At 34.2% G+C, this 24,151-nt stretch overlaps 1 protein-coding gene across 2 annotated transcripts; it reads right to left on the bottom strand.

The window, feature by feature from the left end:
• Nucleotides 1-2,941: 2,941 nt before the first annotated feature.
• On the bottom strand, nt 2,942-24,105 carry ttc13 (tetratricopeptide repeat domain 13). Of its 2 annotated transcripts, none has more exons than XM_059499076.1 (23): nt 23,894-24,105; nt 22,813-22,907; nt 22,190-22,265; nt 22,014-22,084; nt 20,634-20,699; nt 19,686-19,778; nt 19,490-19,606; nt 18,159-18,269; nt 17,839-17,921; nt 17,597-17,738; nt 15,934-16,108; nt 15,251-15,407; nt 15,031-15,161; nt 13,775-13,907; nt 13,598-13,690; nt 12,842-12,925; nt 9,015-9,099; nt 7,945-8,054; nt 5,782-5,917; nt 5,025-5,104; nt 4,180-4,258; nt 4,028-4,107; nt 2,942-3,949 (listed from the first exon to the last, which is right to left on the bottom strand). In XM_059499076.1, exons 1-23 carry the CDS (start codon nt 24,060-24,062, stop codon nt 3,835-3,837), a joined length of 2,481 nt encoding a protein of 826 aa, XP_059355059.1. In that variant the 5' UTR covers nt 24,063-24,105; the 3' UTR covers nt 2,942-3,834. The 2 variants fall into 2 exon arrangements, with proteins under 2 accessions (XP_059355059.1, XP_059355060.1); XM_059499077.1 differs by having other exon boundaries at nt 7,945-8,051.
• Between the last annotated feature and the right edge of the window lie 46 nt (nt 24,106-24,151).

Genomic DNA, 24,151 nt, shown 5'->3' with positions numbered 1-24,151 from the left:
CACACATGCTGCATATTCTGGTACTGATCTTTTGATAAGGATCTAAAAAACTTAATGCTAAAATTGTAGTGTTTAATTGTAATGTTCTAGGGTCCAGAAATGTGTACTACTTGGGCATATCTTGTTAATATGAAAGCAAATAACTTTACTTGACACTCATAATCTTTACTTATTAAGATTTGATTAAAATGACTTTGTGGTTCTAGGCTGCCAGAAAGGCCGTAAAATGGGTTACAAATGCGGCTGATAATTTTTTAAATCACATCATATGACCCCTTTAATTAAAATTTAATAATAAAAAAAAAGCTTTTTAAAAAAATATATTGAATAACTATGTGACACAGGTGAAAAAGTAAATAATTCTGAGCCAAAATTAGACAGCAAAGTATATCCTATTCGTGGAAAGATACATTACTACGTCTCATTCTATTGTATAACTGGACCAGCCTGCAAAATACAGTTTTGCTGCATGATTTAAGCTTATGTGTGTAACTGGTCGTATATGAAGTCTGGCATTCTTCATTTTGCCGTCTGACATTCTTCTACTGCCCTTATGTTATAAAATCTGGGTAATAACAAACTCATTTCCCAAATCAGAGTTTTATTCTTTTATTCTGTTTGTGATATTTAGAATAAATGTTTGAGTGTCACCTGAAAAAGATATTATACTATTGTCATGGTCAACTACTGTATATACGGACTCCTGCACCTGAAACATGGGCTCAAAAAAAATCATATAGTAATAATCATAAATATATCATGGCCACAAATTAAGAATTTGTTCCTATGACTTATTCATTTGTTGCCTTATTTTAGTTAATTGTTAAATAATTAGTTAATTTAACAAATTTTTAGATTTTTATCTAATACATGAATAAACTGCGGGAATGAATTACTAAAATGTGGATATGATTTATCAGATTAATAAACAGTGGGAATTAATAAATTATGTATTTATTTATTTATTTGCATGTCTTAATTACAACATAAATGAGCAAATTCTACACAAACATCAAAAGCAACAACAAAACAAAGCAAAGAAAAGGAAAAAACAAAGCAAAAAAACAAAGCAAAGCTAAGCCAAACAAAAAAACAAACAAAACAAAAACAAAGCAAAACAAAAAAATAAACACAAAGCAAAGCAAAACAAAATAAAACAAAACCAGAAAGCCATTAACATTATATTATTTGGAAGACCGATCTACCGATTAATAAAAAATAGCAAAAATTTTGACTTTATCTCACAATTCGGGCATCTTTTCTCAGAATTGTCAGATATAAACACGTAATTCTTAGGAAAAAAAAAAAAAAAACTTAGTTAGCCCTTCCTTGCTTAATCACAAGGTTATGGAAGCTTGTTTCTCCCACTGAAAAAAAAAGCAATTACGACCTTTTATCTCACAATTCTGACTTTTTTTTAATTTCAAGTTCATATCATGCAATTCTGAGATAAGTCAGAATTGTGATATGTAGACTCGCAATTGCAAGAAAAAAAAGTCAGAATTGTGAGATAAAAGGTCGCAATTGCTTTTTTTTTCCAGTGGCAGAAACAAGCTTCCATAACCTTGTGATTAAGCAAGGAAGAGATAATTGTGGTTTTTCATAAGTTAACAGTCCTCACCACTCTCTCATCCAAACAAACACGTCAAATTCAAAGCCTGTCTGATCAAGCCAGAACATTGCCCCTTCAAGAGAACCATACAGTACCATCAGCACCCGCAATGACTTAGCGTAGCTTCTGTCTGAGAAAGAGCAGGAAACAGTGTTGAGGATCCAAAGAACACACATGCTGTAGGCCTATATATATATATATATAAACCTTCTATTCATAAAAGTATCATGAAAAAGAGTATCACAGTTGCCATGAAAATATGAAGCACAACTGTTTTCAAAATTCATAATAATAAGAAATGCACAAAAATGCTAGAAATTGATTTCAAGCTATTATCCAGAACTGATAAAACAGCTGCAAACCCTGTAAATATTTAAAAACATCTCATAGACTTTGAATATAGAGTATGAGTAAGTGAGGCACTGATGTAATCACAGTCATAACGTGGAGTGATAAACCGTTGCAGCTGCAGGCCTTCATTGTGTTTCAGCAGAAGTACCCTGTCAGCATTTCTGGACTGTGTGGATATTATGTGTTCATCTCACTCTTTAGTCTGAACGTTTATAAACCGTGTATCTGAGCTGAGCCTCTGGACTGCAGGACACTGGGAAAAAGACACTGAACATCCAGACATTTCAAATAATTATCCCACTCCACCTGTCAATCAAACAAACCTCCATTCAGCACAATTAACTCACACACCCTTAATATGCCCACTAACATAAATACATTAAAACAATTTAGCACTTGAAAACAAGCAGTCTGTGACGCTCCTAAAGGGACACGTGATTAAAAATATTTATGAGATGGGAGGGACAATTATATTCTCATTGTTTTGTGTTCCTCCTTTTCTACATTTTCCAACGATGTTCTACCAAATCCGAACAGTTCTTTCAGACCCCCTATTTGTGTGTTTTGGGCCACTAGCAATGCAGAGCTACTACAGTAAGTTAATCATACTATATGGTTCACCTTTTATTTAACAGATCAGATGATCTGGCGATCGCGGAACCTAAGCGCTGATTGGTTAAACCTCATCAGCGCTGAGTAAAGTAACAGGTACCATGTGTCATCGCTGTGGCGTTACCAGCAGCAGCCGGCTCAATAACGGCACTGAGAACCTGTCAGAGAAACTGAACCAGTTCAAACAATAAAAAAAGATTACTTTGACTCACCGTAACTGACCAGTTAATTAGTTAGAGGTATCTATGGACATTAGATCATGTACCATCCAGTGGCTGACTGAAGTACTGCATACTACAAATAAATTACGACATTATGCATTTTTTTTTATAAAGGAGATCAGAAAGAGACTGAACACAACAAAACTGCTTTGATTCAATTTTATTGACTGTGGCTGTTTCAGCAAGTTAAGTCACAGATTTTCCACTTTTTAAGTTTTCTTTGTGCTTTGAAGAACCTTTACGCCCCCTCATGGGGAAAACAAAGCCACTGTTTTTCTTAAATTCTTCACAGGAAAATAAAGGAAACAAGTCTTTGCACCAACCATGACATAAAAAAAACAGAAAATCTACTTAAAATGGTCTTTTAAGACGTTGCTAAAATAAAATTAAAGATTTATAAGATTGAGGAAATGAAAGTCTTTTTTTTTTGTTGCTTTAAGTCAACTATAGATCAAGGCGCAACTGTTCCCAGTGTTTAAGATCACATGAACTTCTCCAGAATCTAATCATACATTATTCAGACAAACCTTTAAATAGAGACAACCAAACCAAATATGAAGAAGCCAGTGTGGACAGTGAACTTCTGTCTTTCAAACAAACAAAAACATCTGCAAACATATTTCCCCACTGTGTTCAAGTATTCAGAAAGAAACTCAGAGCTGGAGAATATTGCTTCGTAAACTCTTTAAAGGGCATCTCTGCAACAAGTCACCAATTCAATTCTAAAACCAAAAAAAAAACAGTGAAAAGCATAATTTAATAAACATTTCCAATTATATTCTGCTACATTTTCTACAGTTTCTTCAGTTCAACTCTGATCATGCTCGCAATCGCTGAACTTTAATGACATAAAGGACAACAGAAATGCATGTTCAATTTTAAATTTGAATAGTCCACACCTTTCTCCATGTCTGTGTAAATATAAAATCTAAAATCAAAGAGAATTTGCACTGATATTTGATATGTAAAAGTGAGGACTGTGAGCACAGATGCCCTGAGTAGAGACGGCCCTTTGAATGACTGGATGGTATTTGGAGTTCAGGATTTCTTGGGACAGTGCGAAGACGAGTCTGTGTTGAGAACTTCAATCATGGTCCTCGTTAACTGGAACGTCTCCGAAACCAGTGGAAGGTTCTGGTGCCAACTCGGCAAACTACAGAGAGAGAGAGAAAGAAGAAAGTGTCGGAGGTTTCCTACATTTTTCCGAAGTAATAAGAACATGGGTATGTACCTCTTTAAGTTCATCCAACTCTTGACGGTCTTACTGAAGCGATCAGGACTGGCTGTAGTCATGGCCTCAAAGTCAAACAGCTGGGTGAACAACCAAAAAGAGCATTTCAGTAAGACATGCATCTTTTTACAGTGCATGATTCATTTCTTTACCTTTCCGGATGGGATTCTGCCGAGCACCTCTTTCCCGCTGGCCATCAGAGCTCCCATGAGCACCGAATACGCCACGACACTGAAGTAGAATAACAGCCACTTTAAACATGCAACACATTAAACACACTTCTGAAATAAAATCTGCCTTCAGTGAAAAAAACTTGTTAAGGTCGCTTAATCTGTATGAGAGAGAAACAGACTTCTCTTTAACAGGAGTGAAAAAAAATGCAATTAAATATCAATTCATCTGAAAATAAAGATATTAAAAATCAATGTACAAAGAAAAATCAACAAATGTACAATTATTTAATTCACTTCTTAATATATAGCTAAAAATACATGTTTATATATATATATATATATTTTTTTTTTTTTATTACAGGTCAAAAAGTTTCAGTTTTGTGGGAAAATAATGTGAAATGAATGTAAAATAGTGCTTTCAGATGTATTTTAATCAATTTAAAAATTCTAACTTTAAATATCAACAGGTGATAACATGGATTTAACAAATAAACTGTGCTAAATGGATAAAAGCAATTATTGTTTTTAATGTCATTTTTCTTAATTATTTCTTATTATATTTACATACATTTATCTTAAAATATCAAGCCACAAAATGTAAATCATTTAAACCTTCAGGCTTTATAAAGGCCGCACTGAGTTTATTATTTTTACTACAACATGGATCACGGATAAAAAAAACTTTAACGTTACATTTTACAATTGTTCCATCGATAACTGATTTCTTCAGGTTTTAAATACCACTCATAGACTAAAGTTAAAATCCCTGATTCTCACGAAGGCAGAAATATTCTCCAAACTGTGTAATTGAGTTGTTTTCGTACCTGGAGCCTCTGGACAGTGGCATGAGATTACAGAAGTAATACACCAGAGAAAGAATTAAATTTAACACTGCATCTGCGTCCTACAGAGACAGAGGAGAGAAAGGCAAAAAAATACTAATAAAATAATGAGGAATGATCCTTTTACCCAAAGCAACTTACAGTACAATGAGTGCAGAAAGATTACGCAAATGCAGTTATTAAATTTGTAGGTCTGCTAAACAGAGGATATTACTGAATAACTGCCTGATAGTAACAAAACAAAAAAACACAAGTACGAGCAAAAGGGTACAGCTGACTGTGGTCATAGTTTGGGGACCAATTCTCACTATTAGCCAACTATTAGCTATGACTTTTGCATCAATAAACTCCTAATTTGCTGTATATTAAAAGTTAGTAAGGTAGTTGTTAGGTTTTTATTGAAACTAGTGTAATTCACCAAACTAAATTAATTTGTTAAGTCTTAGTTTGTACATGAGATTCAAATGTTGTGTGCTGCTCTGTGCAGTGATATAAAGATACAGGCAAAGATATCTGGGTGTCTCCATGTGTGTGTGTGTGTGTGTGTGTGTGTGTGTGAGAGACGAGACACACAGTTCCCAGAGCTCCCATGATTCTCTGTGTAACAGGTCAGACTGGTGCAGACTGCCTTTACGTGACACTGAGTTTATCGTGACTCATGAACACACCCCAGCTGTCCCAGTACAGGTTCAGCAGGAGACAGAGGAGATACAGACAGACAAACAGATGTTAATCTTACCCCGAGTTCAGTGGAGAGCATTAAGGCTTTGCCTTTGGCAGTGAGGTCTTTATAGAGCGCTTCAATTTCTGACTGATACTGCTGCGTCCTCTCATCTGTGGTCTGAGTCTCTACCGAAAACAGCATGTTCCCCACTCTAACAAACAAGACAAAATTATAAGCATAAGACACACAGCAAGGCCCGGATCTCTTATCAGGTAATCAAAAAAATAAATATGCAGCTTTTACACATTGTTTGCGTTATGAAACGTGTAAGAACTAAAATGGTACAACCGACTGCTTTATTATTTCAGTTGATTAAAAAAATAAAAAATAAATGAGAAATTTTAGTTTCTATGTTTCTTTAGAGGGGATGATTTAGAGATGGAACTGCCCCGAGGTTTTAGCATGATGTATAACACATTCACTGTAAAAAAATGACTGCTGCGATCATCTATCACAACTTACAAGAACAATAACGTGTTGTTTCAACTTGAAGTAAATGTTCGAGCTTGACTTCAAATTATAGTTTAGTTACGGAAGTGTATTTTAGTTAAGTTGGATATTTTAATGGAAACCTGCTTCCACTACTGAATAAAAGAAATAGAAATATTCTAAAAATGTATCTGCGTCTCTTATAATTCTGACTTTTATTTCGCAATTGTGGGTTTACTTCTCGCAATTCTGACATGTAACTCGCAATTCTAAGATATAAACTCATAATTGCGGGAAAAAGTCAGAATTGCGAGATGTATAAAAACTCGCAATTCTGAGAAACGTGTAATTGCAGTTATTTGCGGAACGATCTTCTTTACGTGGGTTGTGTGTCGGATGAATGTTTTGAGGTGTGTGTGTGTGGAGATTCACTGTACTTCAGAATTACAGATCCTATGTCTTGAAAGATTGTCCAAAATAAGTTTTACAATAACACAGAAGAACACAGAAGTAGCTTGTAGGTACAGACGTTTAATGTGGCTCTAATGTGGCATGAGTGCAATAAAATTCATAAATACATGTGGAGATGAATGTTTATAATATAACATTTTGAATACAGAAATATTACATGATTTAAATAACTGAAATTGTATGTTAAAAATGAAACTAAATCAGCCAGCGGCGGCAAGTCACTGTTTTTTTACTGAATCATTCATTCAATTGATTCGTTCGAACGGCTGATTCATTCAGGAATGAAGCATGTGATGGTCTTTATGAACTGACGGAAATCTGTCGTAGCGAAGGAAAACTTTAATCCCTGTATACAGCTACATAGATAATAATAATCCCAGGGAACACACATACTGATAAAAAAAAAAAAAGTATAGCATGAATGCACTGGAAGTCGCATTGGATAAAAGCATCTGCTAAATGCATAAATGTAAGATAATAACTAGGCACATGAACCTCTCTTAACGCAATCTGTTTTCTAAAGCACCAAATTAATCATCACATATAGTGTTGTCTAAAGACACGGTATTTTGGTACCAAGTCGGTACTAAAAAAATGAAAATGTCATGGTAGCAGGTTTCTTTAAGTACCGGTGGTCAAACCCGGTTCTTGACGCATACAGTGCTATGATTTCCGCGAAGCAGAAAATGCGGACGGAATCTCAAAATTCAGTCATGGAAATGAAACTTACGTTTTAATATGGACAGTCACCGAATTTGTCAAAGTTAGCATAAATTAATCAAACCAAATCTCCATATGTATCTGTATGTTAAGCCGCAAAAGTTGGTTGAAATATGCATCCTGCATGTTCTGCGTGTCTCTGTGTGAATGAATGAATGGTTTAATACATAGACTGAAGCGCGTGACGCCTGCAGTAATTTCAGCATCTGCCGTCTCAATGAGGACATAAATACATAAACTACATCACCAGAACTGAGTCACTTCACAAGCATTTTATCATTTCATTTGAGTAAAACCAGTGTCAAAATAAAAGTTTTTACATAAAGGCATTGTGTATAAATAATACTATTATTTAGTAGAATGTATGTGATACTGCTACTACTGTTGAAAAAATGAATAAAACTTTATTTTTTAAATAAATAAATCACACAATATTTCTTCCATGTTTTCATTTGAATATATTTGTGTTTTGCTTTGGTACCGAGAACTGCTTCATCCCATACACTGAAAACACACCAAAGAACGTGAAGTGTGAAGGCACAATAGTTCAGTTCTCACCGATCTCCGGTGATGGTGATGGTGAATCCGTCATACTCTTTCCCAGGATCCTTCAGACTGGGCACTTTAGAGTTGACTGTGAAGCCGTCTCTGGTTTTACTGTTGAACTGCTTCAGATATACAAACACACACAGAAGCACATCAGAGAAACATTCAGTCTTTCTGCATGCGCTTTAGAAGAACATGCATATGTTTGTAAATAAATATGTCTATTAATAAACACGAATGCAAGTGTCAAATGCCAAGCATAATTATGAGGCGGAAAATAAAATGATTAGCATTCATTACACATGTGTTTATCAAAGGCTCTCTCATCAGCTGTTCATATCATTACTCCCAGATCTGGCCTAATATTATATTACACACTCATAACTGTCATGTGCAGAGGCTGTTACAGGTGAAGCGGTTTCTTTAACTAGCATTCATTATTGTTCCCCGAATCTCTCATACACTTTTAAAAATGCTATTTGTTCCTGTGATGCAAAGCTGAATTTTCAACATCATTACTCCAGTCTTCAGTCACATGACTTTCAGAAATCATTCTTATATGCTGATTTGGTGCTCAAGAAACATTTATTTGTATTAAAACTGTGCTAAAATACAATTTAAAAGCTTTAAAAAGTAATACTTTTAAACAACAAGGACACATTCAATTGATCAAAAATTACAGTAAATACATTAATAATGCTATAAAAGATTTCTATTTCAAATAAATGCCCTTCTTTTCAACTTGTGAATGAATTCCAATGTAAAAAAAAATATATATAAAAAGTTGATAAGTGAGCTTGAATAATTCTTGCACTAATATTTACTATTTACTAAAATTTATTAAATACTAATATTTTTTTTAGTTTCTTATAGCCAAAAAAACAAAACAAAAGAAAACTGAATTTATCTCAGCTGGTCAACTTTTAGGTTAAAAAAGATGCTTCTAGAGCTGGAAACAGTCACTGAGCTTGTCCAACCAGAAGGATTACTTTATTTCGTTCAGCACACACATTATCGGGTTAATGATTACTTAAGATAATAATGAAATGCTTAAAAACACTGATGTTTAACACTCATGGTACCTTCATGATGGGCAGCAGATCCTCCACTTTGTTCACATTTTCCAGAGCCTGCTTAACGTCCTGAAGCCCGCGTGGGTTATACGCCCTGATGGAGAGAGCACACACGCATGAAGATAAAGCACTTTAATACATGGACATGAATAAAAGATCAACTATGTGAGTGAATGCATGCATGAATGAGGCAAATAAATTAAAATAAGGGGTTTGAAGAAAATAATGAATGAACAAACAAACAAAACAAAAAAAAGTTGAACTGAATAGGTGAAGTGTTTGAATGTACAGGGTAGAAAATGATATGAACACTACAGTGCAAAACTTTGAGAACAGTACGGTTTTTTGTTTTTGAATGAAGTCTCTTTTGCTTATCTAGTATTCAGTTATTTGATCAAAAAGAAATAAGTAAAAACAGAAACATTCTGAAATATAATTGATTGATGATAATTAATTGATTCTGTATTTTCAGCATCATTACTCCAGTCTTCAGTCACATGATCTTTCAGAAATCATTCTAATATGCTGATTTGCTGCACAAGAAACATTTATTATTAGTATTGAAATTGTTGTTTAATAATTTTGTGCATACATGAGGAGAGCTGTGAATTAATGAGGTGTGTCTTATTTAATGAGTAAATGAAAAAAGCTTGTGAGCTTTAAAAATATTAAAGTCACACACACACAAGTATGGAAGCCCGTTTGTGGCACTAAATAAAAAATAAAACAAGGTAATTGCGACTTTTTATCTCACAAAAATTGGGAGATATAAATTCGCAATTGTGATAAAAAAAAAAAGAAAGTCAAAATTTTGTGATATAAATTCGCAATTGCGAGAAAGAAGTGTCAGAATTGCAAGATATGAACTCGCAATTGTGATAAAAAAAGAAAGTCAGAATTGCATGATATAAACTGGTAACTGCAAGTTATAAAGTCAAAATGACGAGTTATAAAATCCGAATTGCAAGATATAAACTTGTAATTGCGAGAAAAAAGTCAGAATTATATGATATAAACTGGCAACTGCAAGTTATAAAGTCAAAATAAGGAGTTATAATGTCAGAATTGCAAGATATAAACTCACAATTGCGACAAAAGAATTCTCGCAATTCTGACTTTATAACTCGTTATTCTGACTTTATAACTCGTTATTCTGACTTTATAACTCGTTATTCTGACTTTATAACTCGTTATTCTGACTTTATAACGACTTTATAACTCGTTATTCTGACTTTATAACTCGTAATTCTGACTTTATAACGACTTTATAACTCGTAATTCTGATTTTATAACTCGTAATTCTGACTTTATAACTCGTAATTCTGACTTTATAACTCGTAATTCTGACTTTATAACTCGTTATTCTGACTTTATAACTCGTTATTCTGACTTTATAACTCGTTATTCTGACTTTATAACTCGTTATTCTGACTTTATAACTCGTTATTCTGAGTTTATAACTCGTTATTCTGAGTTTATAACTCGTAATTCTGACTTTATAACTCGTAATTCTGACTTTATAACTCGTAATTCTGACTTTATAACGACTTTATAACTCGTAATTCTGACTTTATAACGACTTTATAACTCGTTATTCTGACTTTATAACTCGTTATTCTGACTTTATAACTCGTTATTCTGACTTTATAACTCGTTATTCTGACTTTATAACTCGTTATTCTGACTTTATAACTCGTTATTCTGACTTTATAACTCGTTATTCTGACTTTATAACGACTTTATAACTCGTAATTCTGACTTTATAACGACTTTATAACTCGTAATTCTGACTTTATAACGACTTTATAACTCGTAATTCTGACTTTATAACTCGTAATTCTGACTTTATAACTCGTAATTCTGACTTTATAAATCGTAATTCTGACTTTATAACTCGTTATTCTGACTTTATAACTCGTAATTCTGACTTTATAAATCGTAATTCTGACTTTATAACGACTTTATAACTCGTAATTCTGACTTTATAACTCGTAATTCTGATTTTATAACTCGTAATTCTGATTTTATAACTCGTAATTCTGATTTTATAACTCGTAATTCTGACTTTATAACTCGTAATTCTGACTTTATAACGACTTTATAACTCGTAATTCTGATTTTATAACTCGTAATTCTGATTTTATAACTCGTAATTCTGACTTTATAACCCGTAATTCTGACTTTATAACGACTTTATAACTCGTTATTCTGACTTTATAACTCGTAATTCTGATTTTATAACTCGTAATTCTGACTTTATAACTCGTAATTCTGACTTTATAACTCGTAATTCTGACTTTATAACTCGTTATTCTGACTTTATAACTCGTTATTCTGACTTTATAACGACTTTATAACTCGTTATTCTGACTTTATAACTCGTAATTCTGACTTTATAACGACTTTATAACTCGTTATTCTGACTTTATAACTCGTAATTCTGATTTTATAACTCGTAATTCTGACTTTATAACTCGTAATTCTGACTTTATAACTCGTAATTCTGACTTTATAACTCGTTATTCTGACTTTATAACTCGTTATTCTGACTTTATAACGACTTTATAACTCGTAATTCTGACTTTATAACGACTTTATAACTCGTAATTCTGACTTTATAACTCGTAATTCTGACTTTATAACTCGTTATTCTGACTTTATAACTCGTAATTCTGACTTTATAACTCGTTATTCTGACTTTATAACTCGTTATTCTGACTTTATAACTCGTTATTCTGACTTTATAACTCGTTATTCTGACTTTATAACTCGTTATTCTGACTTTATAACGACTTTATAACTCGTAATTCTGACTTTATAACGACTTTATAACTCGTAATTCTGACTTTATAACTCGTAATTCTGACTTTATAACTCGTAATTCTGACTTTATAACTCGTAATTCTGACTTTATAACTCGTAATTCTGACTTTATAACTCGTTATTCTGACTTTATAACTCGTTATTCTGACTTTATAACTCGTTATTCTGACTTTATAACTCGTTATTCTGACTTTATAACGACTTTATAACTCGTAATTCTGACTTTATAACTCGTAATTCTGACTTTATAACGACTTTATAACTCGTTATTCTGACTTTATAACGACTTTATAACTCGTAATTCTGACTTTATAACTCGTAATTCTGACTTTATAACGACTTTATAACTCGTAATTCTGACTTTATAACTCGTAATTCTGACTTTATAACTCGTTATTCTGACTTTATAACTCGTTATTCTGACTTTATAACTCGTTATTCTGACTTTATAACTCGTTATTCTGACTTTATAACGACTTTATAACTCGTAATTCTGACTTTATAACGACTTTATAACTCGTTATTCTGACTTTGTAACTCGTTATTCTGACTTTATAACTCGTAATTCCGACTTTATAACTCGTTATTCTGACTTTATAACTCGTTATTCTGACTTTATAACTCGTTATTCTGACTTTATAACGACTTTATAACTCGTAATTCTGACTTTATAACTCGTAATTCTGACTTTATAACGACTTTATAACTCGTTATTCTGACTTTATAACGACTTTATAACTCGTTATTCTGACTTTATAACGACTTTATAACTCGTTATTCTGACTTTATAACTCGTTATTCTGACTTTATAACGACTTTATAACTCGTTATTCTGACTTTATAACTCGTAATTCTGACTTTATAAACACACAATTGCATGTTAGTCAGAATTGCAAGATATAAACTCGCAATTCTGAGAAAAAAGTCAGAATTGTCAGATAAAGAGCTGCAATAATCTTGTTTTAATTTTTATTCAGTGGCAGAAGCGGGCTTCCATAAAAAAAGATACTCACCCATGATAAACCAGTATTCTCTCCTTTACGAAGCTGAGAATACTACTGAAATACTCCAGATATCTGATATTAATGATCTGCCCTCTAAGAAATAACAGAACAAACATTAAAACACCATGAAACAGACGCAGCAATAGAGTTTTAGGCCTGTTTGACACCACAAGCATGACCAGCGCATGTTATAGTTTCAAATCAGCTTTACAGAAAAGGCTTACTTCAATGTTTCAGTGAGAAAGTATTGTGACAGGAAGTAAAACTATTCACACTCTGCTTATGCTCAAAGTGTGAAATTGGCTGTATCTTCTCTGTACAGAATCATCATTAATGATACCAATGTCGGTATACACAATATCAGTAATATCTAATATGAGTATGGCATCAAGGCTTCTCTGTACCAAGTGGCATGAAGTATATTTATGGACGGCACACTATAGGGCTACTCGAATTGGGGGGGCTTATCATTACTGTAAGCTCTTAAAGCAGGGTGGACTCTAATTGGGTTTAGATTGTTTCATCCCGCATCAACAGAAAAATAAAATAAAGATTTCTAAAAGTGATTTTAACAATGTTGTTCTTCATGTCGTTTTCAATACAGTTGTGGTGTGGAGTCTTAAAATAATTATTAACACTTCATGGTTATTGTTATCATCCTTAGTATAAACAACCCTTAAAAGTCCTTTAAAAAAGTGCTTAAGCGATTAGGACTGGCAGCTTTACAGAGCAAATGACTGGGTAAATTGAGGGCAGACACAGCACCTGATGAGGTTAATGTGGTTGTTAAATCCTCTGCTAAGACTCCTGGCAGGCATCTGATCCAACCACAGCACAGGCTGGTCTGGATCTGCAATCCTGCTCACACACACACACACGCAGCAAACATCAGTCACCAAGCTTTGGTAACACCCTCCACAGAGCCGTTGGCTGGAATCTGACCTTCTCCATTTCACTGCGATGTCAAACATGTCTCTCCACTGCAGCTGTCTGGTCTTTCCATTGACTCGAACCTTGGAGTTACTCCAGGTGCGCTGCATGGCCTGCATCACCTCTATGGTGGCCAAGCCCATCGCTACACAAAACACAAGACAACATTAAAAATGCAATTCAGAAATAAGATGACCTGAATGCACCACTTCTATGAAGAGCATGATTTTCTTTTTTTTTCTTCTTTTTTTTTTTTGATAACTGGTTTGATAACGAAAAGAATTAATATTATTTAAATGGAAAAAATTAAAATCATATTAATAGCTTGGCATACAATTTTTTCAATTAATTCTAAGAAAAAAATACAAGTAAAAAAAAAGAAATAAAAACAAATATATATATATATATATATATATATATATATATATATATTTTTTATAATAATACATCACTGCTATCAACAACCACTTGTGTAAGTAAACAAATAAACACACATACATACATACATATATATATATATATATACACACACATTTTTTTTTCATTAAATTATTTACCTTTATTGACAAGAGAATGTTACTGACAAGGATAGTTCAGGTTACAAACAAATATAATGTGGTGCAACTCTTAAAAATTTAGTGATATTTATAAATTAATTATTTGTTTATATTTGTTTAAAAAGAAACCTGTAAAAATCTATTTAAAAAAATTATGATTGTTCAAGCATTCAAGGTGCAAAGTAAATGTTATGACATTTTTAAGTGAAGGCTGCATTACTTGATTTAATATTTTGTATTATTTAATACTTTATTTTTAAACTTTTCTTTAAATACTCGTATCGCTTTATTATTTTGTGATTTTTCTGATCTAAAAAAAAAACTATTTAAAAAAGATTAAACACTAAAAATCGGACTTAAAACATATGTAAATAATGACTGTGTACACTAACAGGAATTCAAGTATGTGTGTCTGTGTGTGTTTTTATTTTTCTGATTGTTGCTCCACATGATACTTCATATATACAGGGGTGTGACTCATTAAATATAACTACAAAGATAAAATAATTATTAATAGTGATAATAGTATTATCACTAATATTATGATTATTATTTATTTTGTATTGTATTATTATTTATATCTTGCACCACTTATGTGCACACTGGGATATATATATATATATATATATATATATATATATATATATAGTAATTAGAACATATAAAAGAATGGTATGATTGTATTATGTAGTGCGTGTGAAGAGCTCTGACCTCGGTGTATTCTGAGGTTCGGTAAGAAGCCTAATGTGTCGTACTGCATCAGTGCACCGAGGTGATCCGCTGTACAGATCAGCTTCTGCACTTCAGCAGAGTAACTGTCAAAGTTCTGAGGAAGAACATCTCTACAAGGAGGGAATAAAGAAGGGAAATGAGATGCAAATGTGCCTATGATGCCAGCAACACAAAAGACTCATTTTGCATCGAAACTCACTTAATATGAGGCTGAAGTCCAGGCTGTTCTTCATAGTCCTCAATGAGGAAGGGGAGATTTTTTGCCCAGTGGTTCTTAAAGTTTCCAGGCAAATCCTGATCAACGTTATACTCCGCAACCGGTACATCCAGATGAGAGTGTAGATAACGGGAGTATTCTATCACATTATATGAGGAAGAAAAACAGCATGTTTCAACTCCAAATCATTGACCGAAACAATTCAGATGAACCTCTTATTAAGGGGGGTATATTAATATATATTAATAAAAAATTAATATATATATTAATGCAATATGATGAATACTATAATATACATACACACAAGTGTTCAAAAGCTTGGAGTCAGTAAGATTTATTATTTCTGAATCTTTTTCAAGTAAATGCTATTCTTTTGAACATCAAGAATGAAAAAAATGATAATAATTAACAAGGAATCCTGGAAAAAAAATATCACGGTTTCCACGAAAATATGAACAGCACGACAAATAATAGACATTATTTATAGAGATAATATATATAATAGAATGATCATGTGACACTGAAGTGATTTATATATTTAAATGATATTTCACAACATTGCATTTGTATTGAAATTTTGTTAATGAGAACTACTGATCTGGGAAGCATTATGTAATGATTTTTAACGGCCACATCAAAATGATTATATGGCTCGAATTTCTCACCTCGGAGATATTTGACTTTGAGATACTCGGAGCTGGCTTTCTGTCCCAAGAGAGGGTCGTTGAGCATGACTTTAGTCTGAGCTTTAATGCCCTCGTAGAACTGGCCCATGGTCACGTGACTGAGCCCCTTCATGTACTGACACACTTCATTATAGGGCTCCAGCTGCAGACATCTCTGAAAGACAACGTGATGAAACACGAGTGAAACAAACAGCCACAGGACAGCACACCACACCAATCCAACACAACAGTCAACATCTGAACACAATCATTCTTTGAGCTTCAATACAAGAAATGATACGAGGAAAACACAATCGTGTATAAGTGACTTTAAAAAAAAAAAAAATCGATGCTATTGATATTGTAAAGAAGGACTTTGGAGTGACACTACTCTAGACAGGTCATCTTGACTGGAAAAAAAAAGTCTACTTGATCTTCCCAAATAAGTGAAACGGATGAATCCGTTTAAACAAACAATCAAAGTTTGGAAAAAGCATTTAAAGGAACAGTCCACCCAAAAATGCACGCATCCTCATTTTGCTGCAAACCCATTAGGACTTTTGTTTGGCTTCAGAAACACAATTTTCTGTGTCAAACCAGTTCTTTGAGCTTCTGTTTGCGATATTCAATGTGATCTATGTATGTGGGATGATCAATCTTTTCATATATTCATATGGATTACTTTTCCTTTGTCTTTATGAACTTTTTGAAGCATCAAGAGTTTTGGTGGATTGGACATTTCGATGGAGGAACAGAAACCTCTCAGGTTTCATTAAAAATCTTTATTTGTGTTTCAAAGATGGACTAAAGCTTCATGGGTTCCTTCCTTATATTCTTTTTACTGCAATGTAATATACGGCAATCAGTTTTCCGTCAGTTCATAAAGACAGTTACGTGCTTCATTCACGAATGAATCAGCTGTTCAAATGAATCAATTGAATGAATGATTCAGTGATAACAATCAGTGACTTGCCGCCACCTGCTGGCAGTTTAGTTTCATTTTTAGCATAGAATTTTAGTTATTTAAATCATTTAATAATATTTCTTTAATAAGACAAATAATTTACCAATCATATGAAATAAATAAGTATTAATAAAAGTATTAATAAATTAATCAGTACTACACAGGTGGCACAGAAGAACACAAAAGTGGTTTGTAGGTACATTTTCAGATGTTTAATGTGGCTCAGAGGTGGCATGAGTGCAATTAAGTTCATAAATCAATGTTTATAATATAACATTTTGAATATTAAATGATTTAAATAACTGAAAATGTATGCTAAAAATGAAACTAAATCAGCCAGTGGTGGCAAGTCACTGATTTTATCACTGAATCATTCATTCAATTGATTCTTTCGAACAGCTGATTCATTCAGGAATGAAGCACGTGAATGACTTTATGAACTGACGGAAATCTGACGTAGCAACGGAAAACTTTAACCCCGAGTACTTCCCATTAAAACTGATTATTTACTGGGGAATAATCTACAGTGGGATTTGATTTTATCTATCAAGAATGGTTTTGATTGGAACACATTGGGTTATGATATTAACATTCATTATATTAAGTAAACGGTCTACTTCAAATCGATTTTACTTCATGTTGTTTTTAAGGATTACTATTGCCAACAAAGAGGTAAATACAACACCATTTGGGACGCACCTTAAAGTTGCCTATGGCCTCCTGCAGGCTGCCGTGATGGTACAACATCATTCCTCTGAGCTGGAGAGACTGGATGTGGTTCTGATCCAGTAACAGAGCTTTCTGGAAGCTCTCCATAGCATTCTCAAAATCACCCAACTCCCTGCACACACACACACACACACACACACACACAATTGTCTGCAGAGAAACATCTGATAAAAACTGACTGTTCAAATCAACATGAGTCAGTAGCACCTCACCTGTAAGCCTGACCCAAGCTTTTATATGCATCTATGAAGTCTGACTTCAATTTGAGAGCTTCTTTAAACACCTCTATAGCCTCCTGCGAGCAGAAAACTATTTGTTAGTAGTGTAAACTCTAAGCTATGCCACTTACTGTAAATACAGACAACTGTCCAATTAGAAATGGCATATTTTTTTTTTAAACTTGAAACTTTCTGCTGTAAGAACTACAGTCCAGTCCTTACATTGAAACTGCATAAGGCTCTTGAATTAGGCATTCTGCACTGGCTCTCACTTATACAAAAGTACCGCATCTGTGATATGACTTGTTTTTCACCTTAAGGAGGCCCCTATGGAAGAAGGTCAGCCCTTTGTAGAGCATCGCGATGGGCTGGTTCTTCTTCAGCTCTAGAGACTGCTGGAAATCCTCCATGGCTGCCATGTAATCCTGAAAGACAATGAGAGAAAGGAGGATATCTGTAAATATTAATAAATAATGAGTGATTAAAACTACACCATCATTCAAAAGTTTTAAGAAATTTCCATTCGTACTTTTATTCAGCAAGGATTCATTAAGCTGATTAAAAGTGACAGCAAAGATTTTTATACCTATTTTAAATCAAGGCGGTTCTTTTGAACATTAAAGAATCAAGAAAAAATGTATCACAGATTCCACAAAGATATTAAGCAGAACAACGGTCTCCAACACTGATGATAAAAATAAATATTTCTCCATTCTTCATTAATCACTTTAATTTACTTATTTGGTGCTCATGAGACACTGAAGACTGTTTTTTTTTCAGTTTTGCGTCACATGAATAAATTATATTTTATAATATATTAAAATATAAAATATTTATTTTAATTTGTAATTTTAAATTTTTTGTGAAATATTAATTTTTACTAATAATTTTTACTGTTTTTTTTTAATCAAATAAATCCATCCTAGGTGAATTTTACAGACCATTTTAAAAAACATAAACTGACTGACTGACAGGAACAGAACACAGTCAACAACAAAAGTTTTGCAACAAAACTAAATAAAATCATTAATTAATACTGATGTCTTAAAGGTACAGTACTAGCAACAACAGCCAGTTTGCTTCGTAGGGTCAGAAAATGGCAATGGAAAACTAACAGAGAAGTCACATTAGCGTAAAAAAAAAAAAAAAAAAAGAGGCACAGCTCACACAGATGTTACACACAAAAATATTCATAAGTGTGGGGAAATATTTCACCCTTATGCAAAATTCCCCAATCACGTGGATTCTTTTTAAAAGACTGGATTTCAATCATGAAAAACTGCAGATCAACAGTTGAAATGACTGCACCTTAAATTACGACTGCTTCACACTACAATAAATGCTTATCTCATGAGATAAAATTGATTACTCATGATATGACCCCTACAATTAAAAAAAAAATCACTGTGCATCTATTATGCATCAGTCAAATTACTGTTCAACTGGATAATACTAAAGATCTCCACATGTGAAAAATGTGATAAATCTGAAAGTCCTGGACTCTGTCCCCAGACAGACCCAGCGCTATCAGTCCACTCAGGACATGAAACGAAGAGATCTATACGTTACAATAACACTTAAACAATCTATTCAAGTCAAAAGCAGAGTTTACGTGCCAGATAAGCCGGCTGTGTAGTGTGTGTACCTCTGATATGAAGAGCAGTGTTCCTCGGTGTCTGTAGAGTCGGGCTGAAGGCTGCAGCTGTATGGCTTTAGTCAGGTCTGACAGAGCTTCACTGATGCGGCCCAGAGGAGACAGGATCTGAAATCACCCGCTTCATCGTTACCACTAAACACTTCATAAAAGGTCTTACTTTATAGAAAAATAAACCATCCCTCACTTCCGCCCTCTGCTCGTATACTTCCGGTCTGTTGGGCTCCAGTGCAATCACTCTGCTCAACTCATACAGAGCCAAGTCTGCGTTCTTTATGTCCTTCAGAGAGAGAGTTACCTTCGATTATATGTTCAGCTATGGCTAGAAACGCACATATATTTAGTAGTGTTTGCTAAACCAACGTATATACTAGTGGTCGACCGATATGTTTTTTGACAGCCGAAATTTGAAATAATTTGTCAATGGATTAAAAAAATAAATGTGTAAAAGAAACATACTTTAGATGACAGTATTTTTTCACAAATAAATGAATATTTGATAAAACTATAATTAAAAAGGAAGTAAACACTGTAATCAACGGGGCACTCAGTATTCTGGGAAGTTTGTCTGCATTTGGGAATCATATTTTTCAAATAAAGCCAGGGTAAGACTCATTTTACATACAGCACACAGTGAAAATGACATGAATATGACAAGTGATAGTGGGCAAATGCATAAAGTGCAGCATAATTTGAAATCACGAGTTTAAAGTTTAAAGCATTCAATTCACACGGACCGACCGTCACACAGAGAACACACGAACATGCTGGATAAACATTCACAGCTGGATTCGACTACGTTTGCAAGGTTTGTGAAATTAAATGTTCATTAGACATTCAAAGATTTGTTTAAATTATATAAATGCATATTAGCTTAATGCTGACGGCAAACGAGAAAGTATTATTATGTTTGCCTTTCTATTACTAATAGGCCTAATATAAAAAAAAGCAATCGTTATAATACTTTCTGTATACATTAAGTCCTTTGTTTAACCCTTCTATCTGATTATTAAACAGACTTCTATCTGTATTAGACAAAAGTTTTCAAGACGATGACGAACTTATCGGCCGATAACCTTGCCGATATATCGGTCGACCACTAGTACATACACAATCGTTCAAAAGTTTGACTGACCTGCAGGCTCTTTTTGCCGTAAGCTATTCCCCGTCCATAGATGGCACTGACCAGCTCAGGATCTCCCTGATGATAGAGGACCGTTCTTTTGTGAAAAACGGCTTATAACAAGTTCACGTTTACCACACAATCAACGCAACCTGAGTTAGGATGTTACTCAGATAACTGAATACAACTGATATACTAATATTTAAACATAAAAAACCCTTCACAACTTTCACTTCTAGAATGCGGATGTAAGATATTCAATGTAAAAAAAATAATACCAGCAACTTTTTATCCAACTGATTGGATCATGGAAAGTGTACAATAACAAGGAAACTACAAGATAAGGCCTAAAAAAAAAATTTGTTTGGTTCCGGTTTCCGACCGACCCTGTCAATTTATGTGCGACCCAAATTTATTTTATGAGACTGGGGAAGAACGGTCTTTCACTCATCGTTAATTAAATTACAGTTTCCTTTAAATGCTGTTTTACACTTAAGTAATCTGTTAAAAACCATTAAGTATTGCATCAAAACCGTTTAACTGTCAATTCCTAAAGTGAGCTATAACTTAAGGTTTGGAAATCGTAACATTAAGAGAAACACGGGGGGAGGGGGGAGTCAACAATATATCGCGGAACAGAGAGGGCACTGACAACATGCTGACAGACAGGACATTAACATTACCAGCTTACTTTTAATATGAAACAAAGTCTCATTTGGTTATTTCACCTTTCAAATGTGGTCATTTTTTAAAGAAATGTAAACAATAAATACCGTTTTGTGGCTCTTGAATGTGTCGAACAGATCGCTGTAAGTTAGATCATCAGTTAAAACTAACTGATCGTCTCTTGCTTCTAGTTAATTTATAGCATCAAAATCAAATAAACCACATAAATGAACATAACAAAGAATGTTGCTTGACTACAAAAAGATGTCTGTACACTCCGTTTTTCAAGTTCAAATCCTCCATGTTAATCTACTATGAGATCGCCTGTCAAACTCCCGCGAAGGCTTTTTGTGTGTGTGTGTGCGTTTTGCGTGTCTATGGCAACAACAGACTTTAAACGGGAATACAGAATCACTGTCGTAAAAGTACCAGTACACACATTTAAAATCAGCGCGCGCGTGTGTGTGTGTGTGTGTGTGTGTGTGTGTAAAACTGCCACTGGAGAAAAAAATAAATAAATAAAAAAAAAAAAAAAAAAAAATCCCTACCGACCAATGACCTCAACTGACAACCAACCGGAACCAAACTTTTTTTTTTTTTAGGCCTAACCAAGTGATTCAGCCTCAAAATGAATCTTTCTAATTTGAGTAATTACCAGAAAAAACCACAATACAAGATGTTGATTTCAACACCAGATGAACACTGCATCATTACATCAAAACTGACCTGTAGCAGTAAGGAGAAGTGCTTGATAGCTTCATCATAGAGCCCATTTCCAATGAGAACATAGCCAATGGCTGAAAAAAACACACAACAGCGTTAGCGGAGAACATCAACCAAAGACAAGTGCAAAATACACACTTGCCAAAGTCAAAACAATGAGAAACACAGCTGACACACACCAAGCTCTTCATTGGTATTCTGGTTTTCCACGGCGAAAGGAAACCGACGCTTTTCGACAAACAACTTTGCCTGATTCTGTGGTGACAGAAAGAAAAACACGTCAGGAAGTCTGTCAACCTCCAGCGATCAATCCAAGCCAGAATCACATGAAGAGAGCCAGAATCACAGAGGAGGAGAACGACTCTTTGTGTGTCATTTTACAGTGTTCTTATTTCTACAGACCAGGTGTTGAAGGAATCATTCACCTGGGAATTAAAATCCTGTCATCATTTACACACCCTCACACACTTTATGAATTTCTTTCTTCAGGAAAAACTCAAAAAAACAAAAAAAAAAACATTAAATGTATCCAGCGTCTCTTTTCCATACACTTGCAAAAGAATGGGGACTGGAAATTGCAACTGCGGGATGCAAAAACACATTAAAGCACATTTTATGGTGCTTTTGTGTCATTTCAGAGCTTAACAGCACCAGAACACAGTCTCCTAAACAATATTCTTCAAAGATTCTCTTTTGAGTTCCAAAGGAAGTCAAAACGAGGGTAAATAAATAATGACAGAGTTTTTGTTTTGGCCTGAACTATTCCTTTAACATTCTGCAATATGATGCAAATGCAACTCACAAGTATTTTTTCTGCATTGAGTGAAAAGATGGACTCGCAGGGCGGGTTGCTCCCCTCTTCACAGTCCGGATCCTCCAGCTGCAGGATAGAGGACTCTGATGGAGCCAAAAATAAATGTGACAGATAAAATGACTAACCAAATGACTATTTTGAACTATCATTGGTTTCTGACTGGTTTTGCTGCAGAACCCAAGTCTAGTGGAGACCAGATACAGCACCCAACTCATATAGTGCTTATAAAATAACAAGTTAAAACAAGTTATGTAAGTGAATCTGTATTAAATGTAGTCTGGATTGTTTACACCATGCATAGTTTTGTTCATTGTTCTTTAAGGGGATTGTTCACCCAAAAATGTTATTATTTACTCACCCTTAAACAAAGAAGCTATAGAAAAGAATGTTGATAACCAAACAGTTGCTGGTAGCCATTGATTTCCATAGTGTGAAAAAAAAAAAACCTATGGAAGTCAATGGCTACCCATTAAACTATTTGGTTACCATTTCTCAAAATATTTTCTTTTGTGCTAATGAGCTCATTCTATTCTTTCATTAGGAGTTACTAGGATTGTATATCAAGGCTCCTTTGGATCAAAACACAATCTGAAACAGAATACCAAGTCACAAGGGTAACAACAATAGTTTGAGACACGATACCACAGTTACTTCCTATAGTTATTATTACTATTGAAAACTGGACTCATGCTATTGGTGTTTTCATGGCACTCATTAAAAGTTACTTCAAAGAATGCCACAAACATTTGAAACCACCATTGTATTGTCAAGCTACATCTGCTGAACAATCTTAAACCCAATACAAATCTTCTTGTCCTTCATATTGCTATGAAACATGCGTGATGCCCCAGTATTGCATGCATGATCTGAGATTCTGCAAGTATTTTGAGAGTTGCTGCATGCATGATGTGATGTTTTGCTGAATGCCCAGAGCTTCTGCATGTCTAATGCGAGTTTCTCCTGTATGGTCTTTAGGTTGTGCATGTAGGATCCCGTCAAGCTCGAGTCACAGCAAGCGGAAGAGTGTGAATCAGAGACACATTAACATCAGGACGTGACAGAAGCTCACCGCAGTCCGCCGCATACTCCTCCCACTCGGCCGGAGAGCTGCAGCCGTGCTTGTGGAGGTCGCTGTTGAAAACAGTCAAAGTGGAGAAATACTCGCTGGATAAAATAGCTCCACATAAGTACAGAAGCGACAGAGCCGCCAACACGACACCCCCGCCAGCAGGTGCCATGTTGTTAGTGACGTTATGAGCAGGTGAGGAACGGTGCTGTCAGGGGAATGTAGTTGCGTGGAACTAAATCCCTTCTTCCCGGCAGTGGC

The sequence above is a fragment of the Carassius carassius genome, chromosome 18 (assembly GCF_963082965.1).
Source record: "Carassius carassius chromosome 18, fCarCar2.1, whole genome shotgun sequence".
In the NCBI taxonomy this organism is placed as follows: domain Eukaryota; kingdom Metazoa; phylum Chordata; class Actinopteri; order Cypriniformes; family Cyprinidae; genus Carassius; species Carassius carassius.
This window is presented reverse-complemented; position numbering and strand designations above follow the sequence as displayed.